General features: G+C 42.0%; 1 protein-coding gene and 1 long non-coding RNA gene across 4 annotated transcripts; one reads left to right on the top strand and one right to left on the bottom strand.

The window, feature by feature from the left end:
* Positions 1-12: 12 nt before the first annotated feature.
* LOC110141633 (uncharacterized) lies at positions 13-15094 on the top strand. Of its 2 annotated transcripts, XR_011485329.1 has the most exons (5): positions 13-90; positions 7202-7467; positions 9775-9829; positions 14140-14608; positions 14820-15094. It is a non-coding gene; the product is annotated as an uncharacterized lncRNA (long non-coding RNA). The 2 variants fall into 2 exon arrangements; XR_002315101.2 differs by having other exon boundaries at positions 14140-15094.
* Positions 11919-15025, bottom strand: OCM2 (oncomodulin 2). Of its 2 annotated transcripts, XM_070460425.1 has the most exons (4): positions 14878-15025; positions 14120-14252; positions 13560-13669; positions 11919-12196 (listed from the first exon to the last, which is right to left on the bottom strand). In XM_070460425.1, the coding sequence occupies exons 1-4, from the start codon at positions 15023-15025 to the stop codon at positions 12171-12173; spliced, it is 417 nt and encodes a 138-aa protein (XP_070316526.1). In that variant the 3' UTR covers positions 11919-12170. The 2 variants fall into 2 exon arrangements, with proteins under 2 accessions (XP_070316526.1, XP_020756243.1); XM_020900584.2 differs by lacking the exon at positions 11919-12196 and having other exon boundaries at positions 13491-13669.
* Positions 15095-17906: the final 2812 nt, after the last annotated feature.

The following is a 17906-nucleotide window of genomic DNA, read 5'->3' as shown; positions in this document are numbered from 1 at the left end:
AAGTCGTTGCCGCCGGCCCGGAAGAAGAATCCCCAGCCCAGCGTCTACTTCTGGCGCACCCGTTTGGGTTCGTTCCTGTTTGTGTTCTGGGTAGGTGTTTCTTCTGTTGATACTGTAAGAGTTAAGTTGAAGTGAAACCGTTTTTGTCTTTTTTTTTATCCTCAAATTTCTGCCTGGCTGAAGGCGAGGGTTGCGTGTTTCAAGAAAAATGAAATGAGCCTTGTTTTGTGTGAAAGGGATTGTGAAGGTGCAATGGAAGGCCCAACGTTTGGGGTGATAGTGTATTCAGTCAGGTAGCTTGCCCGTTTTCATCGTCCACAGGGTCCCACCACATATTTGTTGGTCTTTTTAGATCCCCGTTTGAGTGACGTCAGGTGACTTTGTGCCTCTTGCGACTTCTCTGCCTTCAGGGAGAAAGGTAGCTGCAGGTGGCGAGCATGATGTGTGGAGAAATGGGACCAGAGCGTGGCCTTCTCCCCACAGTGCCCGGTCCCAGGCCTTGGAACTCAGGGCATCGCCGTTGCCAGCCCTTGGGATTCACTAGGTTTGGAGGCCTGTGGGTTGTGGGAGCTGGAACCGCTCGTTACTTCTGATACTTGGAGTTCAAGCTCTTGCAGCAGACCGCACGGCCAAACTCAAGACTAGGTTGTCTTGTTTCTCACAGATTAGGTGTGAGAATAGGACCTCTTATCCAACTTAATAGAATAGACCTTCCTGTTTAGGGAGGCGGTGTTGGGATTTGGGCATGACTGAACTGGGTACTCACTCTAGCTCTGTCACTCGCTGGGCGGGAGTCCTTCGCCCATTGTATAAGGTCTCCAGTCTCTGCCTAATATGTAAAATAACTAATAGTAAATGCTTTTCTAGTAGGAATTTCACTTTAAGAATAAAATGAGTGGGAATTTCCTGGTGGTCCAGTGGTTAGGACTTGGTGTTTTCACTGCCTGGCCCCAGGTTCAATCCCTGTTCAGGGAATTAAGATCCTGCAATCTGTGCAGCAAAAAAAAAAAAAAAAAAGGAGTTAAATGGGACTGTGATTGTGTGTATAGTAGTCCCAGCCCTTAATCGTTTTTCAACAAGATTGCTGTCATTACTTGCTCTTGAAAGACTCCCTCAACTAGCTTGGTTTAGTGTATGACAGTCTTTTGTTAGAAAGACATGTTTTGAAATTACAGTAATAATTTTCAAAGAATTTTAAGGTAGAAAAATTTCCTTTCCCCCTTTTATTGCCCAAAAGTCCATGAGAACTTCTAAAAAATAGATACAGAGCTACCCTGGTTGAATGTGAGGCTGAGTGGTAGAAATGAGACCTAAGAAAAGCTTCTGCTGGCCTTTTCCAAGAGCTGCCCCTCTTCCATCTCTATCTCCTTGAGGGACCCTAAAGCACTTGTACAGGACCCTGGGGCTCCAGGGAGCGTAATTTGAAAACTCCAGGTTAAAGAATTCCTTCCTTTGTCTCAGAGCAAATGCTTTTGGAAGAGTGGTAGAGAGAGCCTGGGGCTTAGGTTGGAAGAGCTGAATTTTAGTTCTGATTTTGTCACTTGCCTTTTATATGATCTTTGATTAATCACTTAACTTCTTTGAGCTCAGTTTCTTCCTTTGAAAAAATGAGATTAATACCTACCTCAAAGGAGAACTGCAAATATTACATTAGATGACACAAATGAAAGTACTTTGTAACGTGCAAAGTACAATTGCAATAAAAATGTGGTGAGATTACATTTTATTGCATTTTTCCCAGCATGCCTTTACTTCCTTGTTTACTTTGCATTCTATGCGCCATTCAGTCAGTTGCATTGATCGCCAGGGAGAGATGATACAAAAACAAAAGTCAAACAAAATCAGAAATCAAAATGCTTTTTAAGTTTCAAAAGCTAAGGAAGCAAAAAAGCTTAGATAGTGATGCAGCTTCCTTTTTCACAGTCTTAGGGTGTGCATGGGTGGGAGGTGGGTGGAGTAATGATGATAGACACTTAGCTGTGTTTTGAGGTCTCAGAGGAGAGAGGGTGTAGATGTATACCTTGTTCCTTGTGGAATGGGGAAAGTGGCTGGTCTTGCAGAGTGCCCCTGTGTGTCAAGTGCGATGCATCAACAGTAGAATATCTGTGGCCACATGAGTGTCTAGGCATCTAGGCAGTAAGTGCTACTTGATGCAGGAAGCAACTAAAAGTTTTACTTGTACACAGAAGTAATTCAGAGAAAGCCAGACCTGAGAGGCCATAAGATTAGAACAAAGAGAAAGTACCTGTGGCCTAGGTGGACCCACCACTGAAGTCCAGAAGACTGGAGAGGAATGAGGTTGACTCAGTGGTCACTTGTATGGACTAAGCACCAGATACTCCTTTCCCATGCAGGGCCTTGCATTTCCCACCTCTTCTGTCAGCTTGGGAAATAAGGGTGAAGAGGAGGCTGAATTCTTGACACTGTCCTGAATTATGATTCTGTCTCCCAGCAGGACGGGGATTCGAATCTATGTCCAGTAACAGAAATAGAAAATTAGATCCAAATCATTAAAAAAAAAAAAGGATAATTAGATCTTTTGCACAAAGAATTTGTGAACTCAGAAGCAGGGGACCAAGATGGAGATGTAGGAGGCTTCTGATCTTCCCTCCTTCCCCAAATGCAGTGAATGTACAGCTACAGACAGAGCAATTTCATCTGGGAGAAATCCAGAGGCCAACTAAATGTGAGGTGAGACTCCTGTATGTGAGGTGAATGAGAAAATACCCACAGCAAAATGGATAGGAAAGTCTGAGCCTCACCCTCTGCACAGCACCATACAGCTGGGAGGGAATCTCCACCAGGGCTTCCCTGGTGACTCAGATGGTAAAAAAAAACCTGTCTGCAATACAGGAGACCTAGGTTCAATCCCTAGGTTGGGAAGAACCCCTGAAGAAGGGAATGGCAACCCTCTCCAGTATTCTTGCCTGGAGAATTCCATGGGTAGAGGAACCTGACTGGCTACAGTCCCTGGGGTCGCAGAGATTTGTCCAGGACTGAGTGACTAACACCCCCCCCCCCCCAAGGAATGGGCCCCCACGTTACTTGGCTTTGATAGTCAACAGGGTTACTCACAAGTTCCACAGCACATAGTCAAAAAAAGTTTTTAAATAGGTTCGAGAGCACCCCTAGTGGGTGTATACCTGGACTCAGTGCCAAGGGAGTAAGCTGCTCTGATTGTATGAATTTCACTGTCCTGTATCCTGAAAGAATATCGTTAAGGTAACATTGGACTTAAACTGCATGTTAGATGAGATGACCCGAAAAGACATACAGAGAACATTCTATTTCAACAGCAATAGAATGCTCATTCTGCTAAAACACACATAAAACATTTTCCAGGGTAGATCATATATTGTACCATACCACGAAATAAGTTTTAATAAACTAAGACTGAAATCATATCAAGCATCTTTTCCACTGACAAATGATATGAAACTAGTTACATATGATGTGAAATCAGTTACAAGAAGAAAATTGGAAAATTCACAAATACGTGGAGATGAAACAGCATGCTTTTGAAGGACAGATATGTCAAAGAAGAAATCAAAAGGGAAATAAAAAATCTTGAGACAAATGACAATGGGAACATACTGTACCAAAACTTAATTGGATACAGCAAAAGCAGTTCAAGAGGAAGTTTATAGTAATAAATGCCTACAATCAGAACAAAGATTTAGAATAGACAACCTAACTTTAAATCTGAAGGAACTAAAAGAAAGCAAACTAATCTCAAATTTAATAGAGGGAAGGAAATAACAAAGGTCATACTGAAAATAAGTGAGATAAATACTAAAAAGACAATAGAAAATATCAGTGAAACTAAGAGCTGGTTTTTTTGAAAAGATGATTAAGATTGTCAAACTGTTAGCTAAACTAAGGAAAAGAAAGAAGACTCAAAGTCAGAAATGAAAGAGATGACATTACAACTGATAATACAGAGATACTAAGGGTCACAGGAAACTACTATGAACTATTTACATCAGCAAGTCATACAACCGAGAAGAAATGGATAAGTCACTGGGAATACACAGCGTACCAAGACTGAATCATGAAGAAATAGAGAATCTGAACAGACTAATTACTCATTTGGAGATTGAATTAATAATCAAAACCTCCCAACCACAAAAGCTTAGAACCAGATGGCTTCACTGGTAAATTTTACCAAAATTTAAAGAATTAATACAAATCCTTTCCAACTCTTTCAAAAAATAGAAGTGAGGGGACACTTCTAAAATTTTACAAATCCAGCATTATCCTGACTGAAAAAGATACTACAAGAAAATGATAGCCAATATCCCTGCTGGACATATATGGAAAAAAAAAAACCTCAACAAAATATTAGCAAACTGAATTCAACAATATGTTAAAATGATCTTATACCATGATTGGAATTTATTCCAGGAATGCAAGAATGGTTCAGCATCCACAAAGTCAATGTGACGTACCACATTAGTACAATGAAGGATAAAAGTCATATAATCATTGGAGTAGATGGAGAAAAGGCGTTTGACAAAATTCAACATCCTTTTGTGACTAAAAACTCCCAACAAATGGGATATAGAAGGAATGTACCTCAACATAATGAAGGCTATAAATGATAAAACCACAGCTCACATCGTGTTCTACAATGAAATGCTTAAAGCTTTTCTTTTACGATCAGGAACAAGACAAGGATGCCCACTCAAATCACTTTTATTGAACATAGTTGTGGAAGTCCTAGCCTGAGCAAATAGGCAACAAAAAGAAATATAAATGTATCCAAGTCATAAAGGAAGCAATAAAGTTGTTTCTGCAGATGACATGATATTATATGTAGAAAACCCTAAAGATTCCACCAAAAACCTGTTAGAATAAACAAATTCAGTGAATTTGCAGGATATATAATATCAATACACAAAAATAAGTTGTGTTTCTATACACTGATGATAAAATACCAGAAAGTAGAATTAAGAAAACAATCCTATTTACAAGTATCAAAAAAAAAAAAAATAAACTACTTAGGAATAAATTTAACCAAGGTGAAAGATCTATGTACTTAAAATATAAAACTGGTGAAAGAAATTGAAGACAAAATAAATGGGAAGATATTCTGTGTCCATGGATTGGAAGAATTTATATTGCTAAAATGTCCATGCTACCAAATGATTTGTAGATTCAGTGCATTACTGATAAAAATTCTAATGATATTTTTCATAGATACAGAAAAACAGGGAAATACAAATAAAAATCACAATATCGCCTAACACCAGTTAGGTTTATTTTTTAAAAAGAATAAGAGATAGCAAATGCTGTCCAGGGTGTAGAGAAAAAGGAACTCTGCTGCACTATGAGTGGGAATGTAAGTTGAGGCAGACACTATGGAAAACAATATGGAGTTTCCTCAAAAAAAAAAAAAAAAAAAAACCTAAAAATTGAACTACCTTGTGATTCAGCCATTCCACTGTGAGTATATATCCAAAGGAAATGAAATTATCTGAAAGAGATTTCTGTACTCCCATGTTCATTGCAGCATTATTCACAGTATCTGAGGTGAAAACAACCTAAGTGTCTATTGATGGATGGATGAATAAAATGTGACACATGTGTACACAGTAGAATATTATTTAACCATAAGAAAGAAGGAAGTCCTACTGTTTGCCTCAACAGGGATGAAACTGGAGGAAATTATGCTAAGACAAATAAGCCAGACAGAGAAAGACAAATAGTGTGTGGTATCACTTGTATAGGAAACCTTAAAAACAAAAAAATGGAACTCATAGGAACAGAAAGTTGAAAAATGATGGTTGCCAGGGACTGGAGTAGTGGAGGTGAAGGAAATAAGGAGAGGCTGATAAAAGTTAGAGACTTTTGTTATAAGATGAATAAGGAACGTCACTGGTGGTCCAGCGATTAAGAATTTACCTGCCAGTGCAAGAGACACGGGTTTGATCCTTGCTCCGGGAAGATCCCACGTGCCATGGGCCGATAAAGCCTATGCAACATTCCTGAAGCCCACGTGCCCTCGAGCCTGTACTCTGCAACAAGAGAAGCCACTGCAGTGAGTAGCCCCTGCTTGCTGCAACTGGAGAGAGCCCTTATGCCACAGCATAGACCCAGCACAGCCATACATAAATAAATGCAGCTATAAGATGAGTAAGATCTGAGGCTGTAGTGTGAACATGGCGACTATAGTTGGTAACACTATAATTGAAAATTGCTAACAAGGTAGAATTAAGTATTTTCATTAAAAAAAATGTGAGGCAATGGTTGTGTTTCTTATTGGTGGGAATCTTTTCATAACACATGCATATGTAAAATCACCATGGTCTACACTTTAAATATATCATAATTTTAAATGTCAATTACACCTCAATAAAGATAAGGAAAAAGAATCTGTGAGTTCAAAACTCCAAGGGAATAAGTTAAGGCATTGTTCCAGGTAAGAAGTCACAGTTCCAGGGTGGGACGTTCTGGACATGTCCTCACATATGTCTGTCTCCCCACTAACAAGAGAAGTGAGCTTGTAGATGGTCAGACCTGATTAGAGTCATCATCTTGTTCCCGTTGGCCAGTGCAGTGCCTGCCTTAAAGGATACTGTGTGTTGATGGATGAATTATGGAGGTAGGGGACAGGGATGATGGAGAAATGGACTTCCTTCCTTCATAGTTCTGTCTGCTGCAAGCTGTGCAGACAGAGCTGGGGTCACAGGCTGATTTGACATTCTAGTGAGTTCTCTCCTCCCTACACTCATCTTAGTACTGAGCTCCAGGAGGAAGCTCTTGAGAAGACGTCTGAGTGTGATACACACCCAAGGCCACCTGTACAAAGAGCCACTTCCTCCCACTCTGTTGGCAGAAATAGGAGACCCCTGAGTCAAGTAATCAACCTTTTTTTTTGTTGACTTAGAGCCCAGAGACCGTGTCATTCTGAGGTGACCTTCATCCTGAGGGTACATCTCTCTCCTGCAATTAAAATTGCCCTTGATCTCCGTCTCTTCCTGTGATCACTTGTAAAGGATCTTCCACTTGTAAAGGATTCTTTTATTAAAAAGTGAAAAATCTGAGGCACTTTGGTAAATCAGTATTGGAAAGTGAGAATAATCTAGGAAATATATATTTATATACATGTATGTTATATATAATGTAATTTTCAGGTATAAATTATAGTTATGCAGCTATGTAATAAATACAGTTGTATATACAAATATGTGTATTACAGGTATTATGAACCAGTGAAGCCTGGTTCAGTAGTCTCTATAAGGCTCTCGCCTTCATCTGATGCTGAAGCTTGAATTCTGCAGACAGACAGGCAGAAAAGAAAGATGGATGTAAAGAGGAGAGTGAGGACAGACTGGAGCCCCTGGGAACAGACTGGAACTTAGATCAGTCTCACTGCTCCCAAAGCTGGATTTCTTTTTCATAGAAGGAAATGCTCCTGGAGCTGGGACAGAACAAGATCCCCACACCAAGGAGGGGAGCCAGCAGGTAAGGTACTCCCACACCAACCTCCAGAGCATCAGTATCATGGCTGCTTCACTCCCACCCTCCAAATCCCAGGCAGGATGTCTCCTGCTGCCCACCCTAACTGCATACCTGTAGCCTAAGCAAGATGACAAATTATAAACCTACCAAACAGTTCCTGCCAAGGTTTGATACAGTGAGGTGGTAGGTACGCAGGTGTTTGCTACATCTCTGTAGTCTCAGATGTATGTTTGAAATACCTTATAATTTGAGGTGTGAATCTATTTACATGCATTGAAGAACCCCTAAGAAAAATGATGTCAAAATCCACTCCCTTCCCGAAAACGTTGACTTTTTGAAACCAGTTAAAACATTGTGTAAATGAATAGCCTTTCCAGTGAATAAATTAACAGGCCAGGTGGAAATGATCTTGGTGATTCCAATTTCATCTGTCTTCTTAAGTGTTTGCAAAGTAATACCATACCTTAACATTAGCAGAAGAGATACCAGATAGGTTTTTGCTTGAAATTGGATTCCTGAGTACTCATTACACAAAATTAAACTGTAGTCATTGTGCAGAATTAACTATGTGTCTTGTAAACCTGAACAATTCAACAAATATTTCACATCTTCACTGTTTTGCTACACTTTGTGTTTGAGCTGGAAAGAGCTGCAAAAACCTGTATGTTAAAATAATTGTATAAACATAATGTGCAGAGGCTGAAGCAAAATGCTAACTAATATTAGAAGTATTTTAATAATTTTTTTTAGTCTCAACAATTAAGCACATACACAAAGCTGACTTTGAGATCATATTCCATTCAATTATAAACTACTAAATTATAAACTCAAATTATAGTTGTACAAAGAGTCGAAATTAAAGCCACTGATGTCACCCTGTTTTATAAGCAATTAGGAAAAATAACAGATACCAAATTTTTCAGCTCTGTGACCTACTGGGCAATGTAGGCCCTCATTTCAAAGTCAAAATATTATCATTCTACTGCTGAGAACATTCTTGAGGTGGGTTGTTTGTGTGAATCCTATGTTTGATTTTCATTTTCTCTAGTTGCTATGCTCCCCTATTTAAAAGCCTCCAGGCCCACCTCACTGGTCTGTAATCCTACCAGCTGGAGAGAGCGGCTGTTAACATTTTGCTGTATGTCCTTTCACTTTTTTCTGTCCTATGAGGCACATATTGAATAGGACCCATTTAAAAATGAATTGCTTTGTACAATATTTATATAATGACTAAATTAGGGTAATTTTTGAAAACATTTTCTTGTTTTCAAATTATACTTACTGCTAAAATTTGGAAATGCTAATGTTTCTACAAAATTTCAACCTAGATCAATAACTCCCAAAATAGAGTGCTAATTCACAAATGTGCCCAAATGCCTGGAGTTGTTATTACCTGCAGAGTGGAATACCCACCCCCTCCTCCAAATACCCTAGATCCGAAGAACACAGTTAAAAATTGGTATGAATAAAGACCACTAAAGATTGTTTGATTTAAGCATACCAGCTGACATTTTCAGGTGTTAAATACAGAGAGATGGCTCCTTTTGTTTGCTAGTTATTACCATTGATAGAGACTTTGAAATTAAGTTCCTAAGACTGGGTTATAAAAATGAAAAGGTAATGTAATTGAAATGGGCAAAAATAGTTTGAATTATACTTTCGAAACAGTAAAGCAAAGCAAAGTTTCAGTCTCAGTTGTGTCTGACTCCTTGCGACCCCATGGACTATAGCCTGCCAGGCTTCTCTCCATAGAATTCTCCAGGCAAGAATACTGGAGTGGGTAGCCATTTCCTCCTCCAGGGGATCTTCCCTACCCTTGGATCAGACCCACAACTCCTGAATTGCAGGCGAATTCTTTGCTGTCTGAGCCGTCAGGGAAGCCCTTTGAAACAGCAGAATGAACACAGTTCGTGAATAACTGGCTTTTAATGTATGGGAAACGTGGCAATTCATCCTTTTGTATCCATCCATCCTCTAATCAATTTCCCTAGGACATTCAGAACATGGGTGTGACTCAGTGGCCCAGTGTCCCCTGTGGGTGTTAGTCATTCTGTTGTACCTGGCACTTTGTGACCCCATGGACTGTGGCCTGCCAGGTTCCTCTGTCCATGGAGTTCTCCAGGCAAAAATACTGGAGTGGGCTGCCATTTCCTTCTCCAGGGGATCTTCCCAACCCCGGGATTGAATCGGGGTCTCCTGCATTGGAGGCAGGTTCTTTATTGTCTGAGCCACCGGGGAAGTCCCCCGGGTGCTCCAAAGACCCTCCAGTGATTATTTCCATAGTAAGTGTAATTATTTCTGTTATTACAGATGCCCTCTTGACAGAAAAGAAACAAGAGAAGCCCACAGTCTCTACCTTGCTGGGGTGAGGCTACTTTTGCTACCACAATGGGTAATGGATTGTTTAGTCAGTTAAATTGTCTAAAAAGCAGCATCATTCACCTTGTTTCTTCAAGGCATATGGTGTCCAGAGCCCGAGGGAACAAGGCTACACGATCACACTGAGTTATTTAAAGGCTCTCCCTTCAGAACTGTTGGGATGAGAGCCCTTACCTGGGGAGAGCTAGTGGAGTGAACAGAAATGTCAGGAGGATCAGAGTGTCCACGTGGTGTGGTGGTGAAGGCAGCATGTGGATTGTTTTAGGGATCAAGCCTCCTAGGGCGTCAGAATTGGCCTGGAAGGCCCTCTTGCTGGTACCTGGGAGACCCTGTCACACACCTAGGGAAGCTACAGGTGCAGAGGAGCTAGCCCGCCTGATTGCTTCCAGGAGGGATGGGGATGAGGAGGGCGTGAGGGCACAGCTGTGCACAGGGCTGGGGAACAAGAGAGCCGGCCGTGAAGGGACACACTTCTGTTCTGTGGCCCTCCCCAAAGGGCTTCATTTTGGGGCTGGGTTTCCCCAGTTTGAGTCTTCTGAAAGCAACCTCTGTGGGTTTTGTCCTTTCTTCATGACTTACGTGCGTGTGAGCTCAGTCGTTCAGTTGTGTCCGACTCTTTGTGACCCCGTGGACCATAGCCCGCCAGGCTCCTCTGTCCTTGGGATTTTCACACCAAGAATACTGGAGTGGGTTGCTGTGCCCTACTCCAGGGGGATCTTCCCAACCCAAGGATCGAACTCGCGTCTCCTGCATCTTTTGGGTTGCAGGCAGGTTCTTTACCGCCAAGCCACCAGGGAAGCCCCTCTGCATGACTTAATATTCTTCAAATCATGACACTTTCTCTTTCCCTTTGGGCTGCTCTGTGTGGCATGTGGGACCCTAGTTCCCCCGTGAGTGAGTGAACCTGTGCCCCATGCATTGGGAGTTCAGAGTCTTAACCACTAGACTGCTAAACCGTCAAGGAAGTCCCTTAGTATGCTTTCAAATGTCTAATAGCCTTATTTTAAAGCAGCGATATTAAAATCCAGTTTGTGCTACTTTTATCTTTCTGACACCTATTAAAACAAATAGGTGGCTATCACATTTAATAGTGTTGGCCCCTGCCCCCATAAAATCACCTTGAGATCCCCTTGTAGTACATAGCCCACACTTTGAAAATCTGCTCTGCCACAACCTGCAAAAAACAGGAGCTTGAAGTAGATAAGCCACTCAGCAGGATGGCAGCAAACCCAAGAGGGGCCAGGGCACTGTGAGTTTGGGTATCGGGTAAGAAGTGGGAGCTTGTAAACTCGCTCCGGGAATGTGCCTCGGTTCCTCCCAGGAGTCCTCACCCGCGGGGTCAGCCAGAGAGAACAGCTCAAACCTGCCACCTGGAAGTCAGCCTAATGAGAATTTCCTGGCTTGAGGTTGCCCCACCTTAGTGAAAGACCTGTAACAGGAACCTGAGTCTCGCCTCAATAGTTCGGGCAATTCTGGGTGTAATTGGTTCAGGTGGTATCAAATAAGAGCCAGGAAAATAGTGGCTGAGAAAGGAGAGAGGAGAAGGGAGAAGGAGGAAGAAGGTGAGGTGGGAGGGTGGAGAAGGGAGTGGCAGGAGATTTGGTCAGAGCCAGCAAGTCTCTGATAACCTGTTTTCCTAAGGGAAAAAAAAAAATCAGCTTGAAAATACGTCTGCTTGTCTCAACCAGCACTGCAGGTTTCCTCAGCTTTAGGGCCGTTGTAGCCTTGCACTTTTTTCTGTCTTGTACTATTTGCTTTTACCTAAATCTCTCTTATAACAACCTGACACCCAGTAGCAGAAAACACATAAGCAAGCATGACTTTCCGCTGGAAAAATCTCTTCATAGGCGTTTCAGACTCAGACAAATTGCTGAGAAAATCCTAGCCTGATGATGCCATTTATTTGTGACCTTTTTTCCCCCAACCTCCTTTCCATTGTGCTTGTGCACAATGCAAGTAAGGATGGCTTAGCGCTCGACTAAGACCAGAAATCTTCCTAAAATTCCTCCCTCGGTCTTCAAATCGCTTTCATCCCTCGTAGAGGAAGAAACCACACCCACACATCAACAGATGATGAGAAAGGTGTCTTTATTGGGTGATTTTTTTTTTTAAGGCATTTTTGTGGGCTGAGGGCCTTACAGGAGTTCTTAGGGCATACCCACCGCCAAAAAGTCACGGATGACTGTCTGACGACCTCACTAACACAACGGGCAAGCTATAGAAGCATTTAGGGGGAGATTAATAAATTAGGGGGAGGAGGTGGGGTGTCCCAATTCCTGGGGCTTTGGAGGCCTTCCAGCTGATTCTAGCTCCACAGTGTGGGCCCTTTAAGAATGTACCATTTCCTGGAACTCTAGAAGAGAAGAGGTGAGAACAGGGTCAGCGGGGAAGGCTTGGCACTGTACAAACAGGCTACTGCCAGTGAGGGTTCTGAAGAGGAAAGAGAACCAAGCGCATTGTCAGATGACGGCCATGGCCCCCTCCAAGGGCGCAGGAAGAGGAAAAGGTGTCACTGACAGTCTGCAGTGTCCCGTCTTCCCGCCTAATCTCATGTGACAAACATCTTTAATTTTGCACCAGAGCCCCTTGTGTTATAACTTGCCAATCCAGTCGTTTCTCTGACGAGGAATGAATTCATTGTAGCAGCCCATCACGGTGTCTGGTCAATTCAGGACAGAAATGGGAGCTTCCTCCTTCTGTTCAGTAGCTACTTATTGTATATTTAGGAAACATTTAATGGTTTGGGACTTTGAGCTGACTTTTCTCTACTGGACCCTAACCTTGCCCCCCGAATTTATATTACTAAAAGATGATAATAAGATGTGGATGCTCCAGAGTGAAGTTGAAAACTGGGATTTGCTTTATATTTATTGGTAAGCTTTGCTTGTTTGAAGTCTTTCATGAGTAAGTTTAAATAAATCTATTTTCCCTTACCTGAAATATTTTTCTGAGCTATCTATATAGGCTGCATTAACTCCCATGTAGTAAGTGATAGTGGTATCATTTTGAGTAGATTTTTAAGATAAGGATCTAAAGTAGCAGTTTTACATTTTAATTAGTACCACCATAAGGAACACAGATAAGTACTCCTGAGCTGACATGCACGAAGTAGGAAAAACATGTGGTAACATGACAGAATCAGATGAAGATAATCCTACAGACATGCAGTTATGCTAAAATTTGAATACAGGGCTCTGCACCCAGAAGGCTGCACAAATGGTGATTGATTTAGTGTTATCTTAGTATTGCCTCCTTGGTATGCTAATGTTCAGGAAAACATATTTCTTTAAACTCTTGCAAGCTAAGATCCTTTCCTACTCAAAAGTATCAAATAGATACTTTGGTATGAAATGTACTTGAGAATGTCAATTCTTCCCTTATTCAGAGAGACTCAAATCCCACTGCTGGAGATTCCTAACATCAGGGTGTCTTGCAAATAATGGGCCAGGCTAGTAGCTAGTACCCTGGTCAGGTGAAAGGTATTTTCTGGTTCATAGACAGTGATCAGTGGGGCTACCTTCTATGTTATATCCCCGTGCCAGAGTCTTGACATAGATCATTTGCATCCTCACTTTACTTTTATGGATGAAAAGACTGAGGCTCAGCAAGCTGAAGAAAGGGGGGGTTTAACCCATATCTGTCTGACCTCATGGCTTAACCCCACTGCTCTGAATGCCACCTGAGCTCAAGTCTCTCGTGTACGGGTGTGAACATACCATCAGCCCCGATCTTCCCATCTCCGTCATTGTCTGCAGCTGCCATCAAGGACTTGGTTTCTGACTCGGTCAGTTCTCTAGCACCACTCTCAAACTTCTGGAGGAAAAACCTACAGGATAGTAAAGAGTGAGGGGAATGTTTTTAAAAATGCACACACATTTCTGTGTTCACCTCTTTCTTTTTCTCTTGAAGCAAAGCATCTGTTTGCAGCAACCACAATAATCAGTTGAGATCTTAGCAAGCAAAAGTTTCCTTCATTGTCGAGACTAGTGGATCTTTTGTTTAAAAAATTTTTTTTCAGAAGTTTGCTGTTAAGTCGGTTTGCCAAGGAATACTCCTAAGACTGAAGACTTTTTGTCCCCAAGGTCTTTGGTGCCCGTATTTAGTGTTTTGTGAGTCAGCGTGGCCGACTGACTCATGTTCTGCTCTTTCATGAGAATCTACTGAGTGACCAGCATCAGAGCTGGTCATTGAAAGATACTGGGGAGACTGGCCTCCACCGCACCCCAACCCCACCTAACAATGCTGGGGTGCTGGTCGGGCTTAGGACAAAGCTCACTTCAGCTCTTCTTCATCCAGGTACCCACTCTGGTCGTTGTCTATGAAACGAAAAACATCCTTCACCTGACTGGCCGACATCTTAGCAAGGCCCGATGTCTGGAAGAATTTTTGGGGTTCAAAGGTATCTGGATCTGAAAAACAGAGAATAGGTTATTCTGATGATCACTGGTTTGTATTCTGTCTCTGGACCAAAGCAATGTCAACTTAGGATGTTAAAACTACTTTACATGATATCATTGAGCTACAGGGATGCTCTGTTAAAAAAAACAACTTTTTTTTTAAAGGCCAAGTAGGGCTGTGACTGGGTCTGGATTCTGAGGCAGCCAAGACCATATGCCTTCATACTCTCATCTCCTTTCCCCCTCCACAGATTTCCCTCTCCACTCGACTTGTCGATCTCCCCTTCTCTGGCCTCCCCTCCTCTGTGCCTCCCGATGCCCTTTATTCAGGCTGTGTATCCAAGATGGCAGCCCCACTGGTCTAACTGGTGAGAGAAATACAGTCATAGGATTCAAACAGGCTACGGGGATCCACTGATTCCTTTTTTTTTTTTTCTTCATGTTTAGTAAGATTCTTCCACCTTACAGAAAGTGATTCTATGCTCAGATCTCCTATTTCTATCATGGGGTTATCTAGTTAATAAGTTCTTCCTTTGATTCCAATGCACTTTCAGCCAGTTTGCGTTTTAATTTTTGTAGCTTTTCAGGAGCTATCAATATGTGTGAGAAACCCACCGCTGCCTCGCTTCCCCTTTACCTTGGCACTCTTGCAGGGCTGCTGCAATGTCGTCAGCGCTGAGGACATCTGTGATGCTCATTTTCCACCTGTTCTCACGGAAGAATCGAGATGTGGTAAACGCATGTCTGGGGGACTTCACCCCCTCGGGCCCACAGAAACTGCACATTTGTTGAGAAATTTTAAAATGTAATAAGCGTATGACCAGCTAAGACATAATATCCAAATAAAAACCAAATACTGAAAAGATTCCAGCCCCCTTCGTCTCAGTGTCCTCTCTTGAAGATACACCAAAGATGAAATTAAAAAATACAAACTGAATAAAGATTCGATGCTGCTTTCTTGTAAAAAAAAATTCTATTTATATCATCGACCACTTATACAGACATCTACAAGCCATTCAGAAGTAGACCATGTTACAAATGCAATGGCATTTTAATACACCAGCCAGAGAAATGCAACGTTACAAGTTTCACTTACAGAAGGACAGAGCTTGGGTTGCTTGCAGACCCTCTATGGAAGGGATGCCCTTCTCTCCCAAAGGATGGGAATCAGAGACGTCAAAAACCCGTTTACCAGAGATCAGAATCCACCCATGTATCAACTCCACGGGAAAAGAATCTGAGCACTGCATGCACCAGCCTAAAATGAATGCCACGTGGGAAAGAAGAGTCTGGGATCTGGGTGGTCCACCAGCTACTCACCGTTTTAGATTTTCCTCCAAGAAGAATCAGGGAAAAGAACTGAAGGAGCCAAAAAACAGGCACGCTTTTGCTGCCTCACTGACGTACCTTATATAGGATTGAAAAAGCGATAGGAAGAACCTCTTAGATTTCCTTTTCAAGGATCAGGTGGACATAGCTCAGATGTCTTGCTTTACTAATTAAACCTTTTTTTTTCTATTTATATCTCGAAGGAATGTGGGTAGGAGCAGCCAGTTTTCAAAACCAAACCTCAACGAGCCTTAACTAAGGTTTCAGTTTTGCAAACCAACCCTGCTAGCCAAGCGTCAAGACACCGGAGGCCTGGTAAAGAGGAGACAGTGGTTGAAGCGAGGCAAACACATTTGAGGGGGCTCTGTCAATTGAAAAGGGCTCCCCCCACAGATGTTAGTGGCTGCCATCGGAGGCAGGTCTGTTGTCAGCCTTTGAAACTTTAGATGTGTGAGGCCGACCTCAGTCCAGGGCTGACAGACTCAGGGTCAGTGTCAGATGGGTACAAAGACTTGTCCTGCCAAGGGGATAGCACTGGTTAGATGACTTTATAAAAAAGTCTTGACTTTGGTATTTCTCAGCTGTACTTTTTTTTGGATTGACGTATAGTTGATTTATAATGTTAATTTCTGCTGTGCAGCAAAGTGATTCAGTTATACCTGTATATACATTCTTTTCTGATATCCTTTTCCATTACAGATATTAAATATGTGCTATCCAGTAAGACCTTGTTTTTATCTATTCTGTATATAAAAGCTTACATATCCTAACCCCAGCCTCCCGCTCCATCCTTCCTCCAGCTCCTTCATCCTTGGCAGCCACCAGTGTGTTCTCTATGAGCGTGATTCTGTTTCTGTTTCACAGATAGGTTCATTTGTGTCACATTTTGTTAAAGATATTAATTCATCTTTTAGGCTGTGCCGTGTCTTCCTTGCTGGCAGCGGTTTTTCTCTGGTCGCAGTGATGAGCAGGGTCTGCTCTGGGTGGCGGTGCACAGGCTTCTCATCCCGGCGGCTTCTCTAGCTGCAGGGCACAGGTCTAGCGCGCGGGCTTCAGCAGTTGCGGCACACAGGCTTAGCTGCCCCACAGCATGTGGGATCTTCCTCAGCCAGGGATTGAACCCGTGTCCCCTGCACCGGCAGGTGGACTCGTAGCCACTGGGACACCCAGGAAGTCCTCAGTTGTCTCATATTTTAGAGTCCAGATATAAGCAAGATCATATGGTATTTGTCTTTCTCTTTCTGACTCCACTTAGTATGATCATGTCTAGTTGCATCCATGTTGCTCTCAGCTGTATTTTAAATTGCACATACTAAAATGGCAAAAAAGAGGAAAATAACTACCCATTTCCCACCCCATAGCTAAAATTTTCAGAAAATATATGAGGCCAGGACTTGGGACCTCATAACTTGTTTTTGTTTTGTTTTTTGGGGTTTTTGGCTTTCTGCAGACCTTTTATTGAGTCCATATATGGCCATCACTGTGCTATTTTCTAAAAAAAAAAATTATGATAGAAAACATAGAACATAAAATTTACCATCTTAACCATTTTTAAGTGTACACATAGTAGCATTAACTGTGTACATGGTTGGACAGCAGATCTCTAGAACTTTTTTCCTTTTTCTTTTTCTTTTTTTGCTGTGCTGTAGCACTTGGGATCTTACTTCCCAGACCAGGGATCAAACCGAGCCCCCTGCAGTGGAAGCGAGGAGTCTTATCTACTGGACTGCCAGGGACATCTCTCTAGAACTTTTTCATCCGACAAAACTGAACTTTATACCCACTGATTAAGAGCTCCCTGTGCTCCTTCCCTCAGCCCCTGGCTACCACTATGCTGCTTTCTGTCTCTAAGAGTTAGACCACTTTAGATGCTCCTTATAACTGGAACTGTGCAGTATTTGTCTTTCTGTGACTAGGCTCTTTCACCTAGCAAAACGCCTTCAAGTTTCATCCATGTGGTAGCATGTGACATTTCCTTCTTTTTTGAAGGCTGAATTCAAGTGTTTTAAAAGTCAAAACTGATCCCATGTTGCAATCATAATTATTCAGTGCTTTTTTAGAGAAGGATCTCAGGACTCTTACCTGGGTGTACAAGCTGGACAGTCATCTTCAGTTTCCTCCCAGATATATTCCCCTGATTCTGTGCCTCTACTTTTGCTAGTGTTATCAATGAAAAGTTTCTCTCAGGAATACCTACAGCATTTTTTTTTTTTTGCATTGCATAAGATTTTTGTTTTTTATTGAAAGATAGTTGGTTTACAATATTGTATTAGTTTCAAGTGTACAGCAAAGTGATTCATATTTATATGCACATACATATATTATTTCTCATGTTCT

The sequence above is a fragment of the Odocoileus virginianus genome, chromosome 33 (assembly GCF_023699985.2).
Source record: "Odocoileus virginianus isolate 20LAN1187 ecotype Illinois chromosome 33, Ovbor_1.2, whole genome shotgun sequence".
NCBI lineage: Eukaryota > Metazoa > Chordata > Mammalia > Artiodactyla > Cervidae > Odocoileus > Odocoileus virginianus.
This window is presented reverse-complemented; position numbering and strand designations above follow the sequence as displayed.

Excerpts from the sequence above, each read along its gene's own strand:
- OCM2 (XM_020900584.2), bottom strand. The coding sequence starts at position 15,025 with ATGTGCAGTTTCTGTGGGCCCGAGGGGGTGAAGTCCCCCAGACATGCG. Across the intron at positions 14,253-14,877 it reads AGCCCTGCAAGAGTGCCAAG|ATCCAGATACCTTTGAACCC; the intron begins GTAAAGGGGAAG and ends TCTGTTTTTCAG. Across the intron at positions 13,670-14,119 it reads CTGGATGAAGAAGAGCTGAA|GTTTTTCCTCCAGAAGTTTG; the intron begins GTGAGCTTTGTC and ends ACTATCCTGTAG.